Source organism: Papilio polytes, unplaced genomic scaffold (assembly GCF_000836215.1).
Source record: "Papilio polytes unplaced genomic scaffold, Ppol_1.0 DF822178.1, whole genome shotgun sequence".
Classification (NCBI taxonomy): Eukaryota; Metazoa; Arthropoda; class Insecta; order Lepidoptera; family Papilionidae; genus Papilio; species Papilio polytes.
The window spans coordinates 930108-935316 of record NW_013527026.1 but is presented as its reverse complement, the minus strand read 5'-3'; the positions used below and the strand labels follow the sequence as shown (position 1 = coordinate 935316).

Here is a 5209-nt window from a genome sequence, read left to right as displayed (position 1 = left end):
GCCTAAGCTGGATCCGCCCTTGATCTCTTAAGCTATCTAAGCCTCTATCAGCCAGTGGTGGGACAGACCCTTTATCTATACTAAGAAAAAATTGTTCGATTGTAATAAATAGGCTCAAAAACTACTGGGCCTTGTTTAAAAATTCTTTGACTGTTATATAAGTTACATATTTAAATGTCGTTTCAATATTTGACCTTAACCATTACATATGAAAAAATTCACTCTAAATCGGTTCAAAAATCACAGACTTGAACAATTGAGCTTGGCTTAACATATAGTTTCGTTCGTGTTGTGCTTTTCATATTTATACAGCCTTACAAAGAAACGGGGTTTAAAGTTAAATTTGGGAATACACTGAGTATAAGCAAATATTAGTAGAAATTTTGCTTATACCCAGTTTATTCCTAAGTTTAACCTTATACCGCGTTCATTTGTAATGATATATTTTAAAACTAAAAGTACAGTTAAATAACTTGTGTGTGTGATCATGAACATACCGAGTATAAGATGAGAGTACTCCTTGGCCATGTCCCGGGGCCGGTTCTCGTACACCTTCTGCCAGCCGATGTACGGCGAACACCAGTTGTTACCTAACACGTATAATACAATTAACATCTGTCTGAATGTCTATGGGTGGTCTCTTCGCCATTTCAGCGAAACAGGTGGCCGCTCGCTATTTTATCACATGACATAAAAAAAATAAGAACAGAAGGGTATTTATAATTTATTTTTCAATTCAGACGGAATCGCGGCCAAAAGCTAGTAGATGTAATAAAATAATTGTATCTATACTAACATTATGAAGAGAAAAATTGGTATTTTGCTAGTTTTGTATGTATTGAAATAACTCAAAAAGTACTAGGCCGATTTTACAAATTCTTTCACCGATAGGAAGGTAATATATCTGTGAGTAAAAGAGACAGCGACTCCGTCACGGTATTTAAAAAAAACAAAAGTGAGTAGCCTATGTGTTCTTCAAGACTACCCTCGACATCTGTACCAAATTTCATCGAGAGCCGTTCAGCCGTTTAGTCTACAAACATCCATCCATCCATCTAAATTTTCGCATTTATAATATTGGTATACTGACTGACCTGAGCCGATCCACGCGCCGTAGCCGCAGTCAAAGTAAAGTGCATCATAGTTGGAAAGTATCAGCTTGTAGCCTTTCTTCAACAAGTTGGAGATCTGAGGGTCTGAGCCTGTCGTCCACACCTACACAACACTCAGACTTTAATGGTTCATCATCATCACCAGCTCACTATAGATCCCCACTGAGGGGCTCGGAGCCTTTTTTTTCTCGCTGAGAAAATGCCTTTACGCATCCCCCCCGTTGCCAGAGGGGTATGTGGGACTTGCCGGCCAAGAAGAAGACGTGGCCGGAATACCCACTAAAAACCCAGCGATGTTCCTCCTGTCCGCCGATGGCTGGGTAATAGGAACACTCGCGCAATCTTCTGCGACCCAGGGGGGGCTCGGAACCAACCCTAAGTAAGGGTGACTAGGTCATAGTCAACCGCGTTGGCCAACTCCAAAGGCGGATCCAGCTTTGGCGCCAGGGGGGGTCACATAGTCGTGGTCTAGTCAAGAGCTTAACTTTTTACATATTTTGTCAAGTTCTTGATAAACCAGCTCGGGGGGGGGGGTCATGACCCCCGTGAAGCCTTCTCCCTGGATTTACCGGTGGCCAAGTCCGGGTTGGTTAATTTCACACATATCTGTGAATATATTCACATATGTGCAGTCATCGTGATGTTTTCCTTCACCGTAAGAACTTCGGGTAAATTATGTACATATGAAAATTCTAAATTTGAAAATGACATTGGCACAGCGGGATTCGAACCCAAGACCTATAGATTAAGTCAAATGCTTAAATAAGAACCCGACGCTCTTTTGGTTGACTTTAATGAATACTTTACCCTTAAATAGCAAATTTAAAACCGGGGTTTTAAATCGTCTAGGGCTACAATCGTTTATATTTTAATATCAGGCTGTTTACGTTACCTTTGACTAAAAATCTTTAAGTTAGAAAAGAAAAGGAGTATATCACAAAAATATATAAAAATTTCGTTTTTTTTAACTATTTTTCCCCTTTAGTGAATACACAGAATAATCTTTCTGAAAATCGAACACTGCAAATTTCCGCGACTGTACATGCACTGTTATGTTTTATTTACTTAAATAAATGGAAATAATTGTTACCTGTATGATGTAGTCGTTTTTGTCGAGGTACTTCTCAATATGGCTGTATTCAGTGAGGGTGCTGGTCCACAGAATGAGCGGCAGTTTTCTACCGAACGCCTGTCAATATAACAAATAATATGTTTAAAATCGTGTAGATAGATAAGAATTGCTTGTAATTGCTTCAAAGAGTAATATTATGATGGTTAGATCAGATCTTACTTCTTATTTAATATGCGAAGGTTTAGATAGATGTTTGTTAGAGTTTGTGACCTAAACTGCTTAACGGAGTCCAATGTGGTATACATGTAAAGCATAGTCCGGAAGAACACATAGCATACTTATTTATGTCTTTTATATTCCACGGACACGGACGGAGTCGTGAGCGAAAGCTAGTATTTCATTACAGAGTTCGGTCAAAGATAGAGAAATTGCGGTAACCAATTAGGAGAAAGAAGCGAGTGAGAAAGAGACAACACGAGGAAGACAGAGCTAGTGACAAAGACTGAGCTAGTTCGAGAAACAGCTATCTCTGTCTTCTGTACATCCTGGTGAGAAAGAAAAACAAAAAGAAAGAGATAGAGACAGAAAAACAAAGAAAGTGAGAGACATTTATAAAAACGGTAATAACCTTGTAAGCCTTATCCTGCGCTTTAGTCTGGAAGTAGTTCCAGAGCTTGAGGAAGCTGGTCTTGTCGAGTTCCCAGCGGTTCTGCAGCATGAAGGCGCGGATGTCGGCGGAGCTGTTCCAGCAGCGCTCGCTCACCTCGTCCCCGCCCATGTGGAACACGTCCGTCGTCTTGAACGTCTCTGCGGACCACACGCTCTTAACTCACGCCCCTAACACGCAGGGGTAGGTAGACCATTTCACTCGATTCTAACACCTCTATCGTTTCTATATTCATATGCACGTCGGTTTTAAACGCTTCATTCATGTACTTTACATGACTTTTCCAACAACTACTAGTCGCAATCGAAATAGAAAAAGGTCAGAGAGAGAATAGCTTCATTTTTATTGTTCAGTCATATTAGCTGGCCGTTGTATATTGTTGTTCGAGACTTCGTAAGCAGGACATTAAAAAATTTAACCCTTAAATGCATGATTTTTTATTTTATTATAAAATCAATATTTCAGTATAGGCTTTGAGTCACAGATTAAGGTAAAAAAAATAAAAAAAAGTCATGGTTTCAATAAAAACTATAATTTTGTTCGTAGACTTTTGGCAACAATATGCATTTAAGGGTTAATCTACGTTATTCACAGTTAAATTTCTTTTCTATTGGCGAAAGAATATTTAAAATCGACCAAGTAGTTTTTGAGTCATTTCAAATACAAAAATACAAATCTTTCCTCTATTAGTATATATATAGATAACTTGATATTGAATATAACTGATTTTATAAAAATATGTTTTTAGCATATTATAGGTATAATATGCAGTTTTTAAGACTGACCTGCCATTTCTTTGTAAATATTAAAGAGCACATCATAGAGTTCCTCCTTGGTCGGGTTGAGCTGTCCGCAGGGGGGCTCCACGCAGTACGTAGCCCACGGTTCAGCCTGCAAATATTAAAATAGACATACTAAGTAATATAATAAAGAGGAAAAAAAATATTTTTGTATATCGGAATAACTCAAAAATTACTGGGCCAATTTTAAAAATTATTTCACCGTTAGAATGGTAATTAATCTGTGAGTAATATAGGCTATATGTATTAATTTAACATGGGCTAAGTCGTTGGGCATATTCTAAAAGTTTTTGCTAGGGGCGAAATTTGTTTTGATGCAAGGAACAGGATATCTCAAGTGGACCACTACGAACCACAAGCGAACCAATGCGACAGAGAAGCTACAAATAAATAGTGTATGTGAAAGAAAGGGAAGGAAGATAGTTGACTACTAATCTACTGGGATCTATCTATACTCTATACTATTATAATAAAGCGTAAACACACACTTCTTTGTTGCCTAAGATGTCAGCAAGTACAGCATATTTTTAATTAATTATTTTTTTAATAAAAAGCCCTACACTTACGTAGCACTTTAGGCTATACATTTTCCCGCCATTAAACTTAGGGGGGAAACATTTTCGATAAAAACCCTAATATGGGAAAGAGACCATAACTTGCTGCCAACATCAAGAAAGAAAGATTGCCAAGTTTTGTCATGTCATGTCATTTTGACATTTGCTATTGATAATTTGATAAATGGAAACAATAAAATAAAATTTTCATAATTTCATGCGGAAGCCGAACGGGAACAGCTAGTTGTTAATAATTTAGGTTTGTGGTACATACTACTTGTATCTTCTGTTTTCATACTTTTTCATTTAATTTGTAATCTGAGTGCTTATTTATTTGTTTTAGTGCACTTTATTTATTTAAATGAAAATGTTATAGTATAAATATTTTGGAAATGAGTTTTAGAAATCCTGTAAGCCACGTATATAGCATACCTTGAAGCAGACAGTGAGGTCGGTGTCCTGCCAGCCCTCGCCGACGTGCGCGGGCGCGTCGAACTCGGGCACGACGCGCACGCCGCGCACCAACCCGTACTCTACTACCTCCTTTATCATCTTCTTTGTGTACACCTGGAGGAACCGAGATTAAATACTAAGGCAGGGTTCCCACTACGCCGGACCGGCAGATCTGCCGCGCCGGTAAATCTGCCGGAAGGGCTAGTGGATGTACAATTTATATGAAGCTATTCACATTATGCCGAATATTATTGTTGTCGGTATCTGGCCCCCGCCCGTATTCCCCTCACCCCGCGCGTGTACCACTCACGTCATTCGGCTCGCATTTTCTGATAAAATAGACGTTTAGCATGGATATTAAAGCAGAAACTTTAATTACATTTGTCCAAATTCAACTGAGGTAAGTATTTGACTGTCTGAATTTCTTCCGAGATCCGATGTAATGTGAACACTCTGTCCGGTGTCCGGTTTTCGGCAGATCTGCCGGTCCGGCGTAGTGGGAACGCTGCCTAACATTTCTATATGTCGCAATCAGAAGAAATCAATTTGAG

The 5209-nt window shown here is 38.8% G+C and overlaps 1 protein-coding gene across 1 annotated transcript in view; it reads right to left on the bottom strand.

The window, feature by feature from the left end:
- LOC106106643 (chitooligosaccharidolytic beta-N-acetylglucosaminidase) overlaps positions 1-5209 on the bottom strand; it is a gene marked incomplete in the record, with an annotated part of 19341 nt that overhangs the window by 1276 nt on the left and 12856 nt on the right. The window contains 6 exon segments of the mRNA XM_013287261.1: positions 498-590; positions 1095-1215; positions 2203-2301; positions 2813-2991; positions 3637-3742; positions 4638-4772. Of these exon segments, the coding sequence (XP_013142715.1) occupies positions 498-590; positions 1095-1215; positions 2203-2301; positions 2813-2991; positions 3637-3742; positions 4638-4772 (733 nt within the window).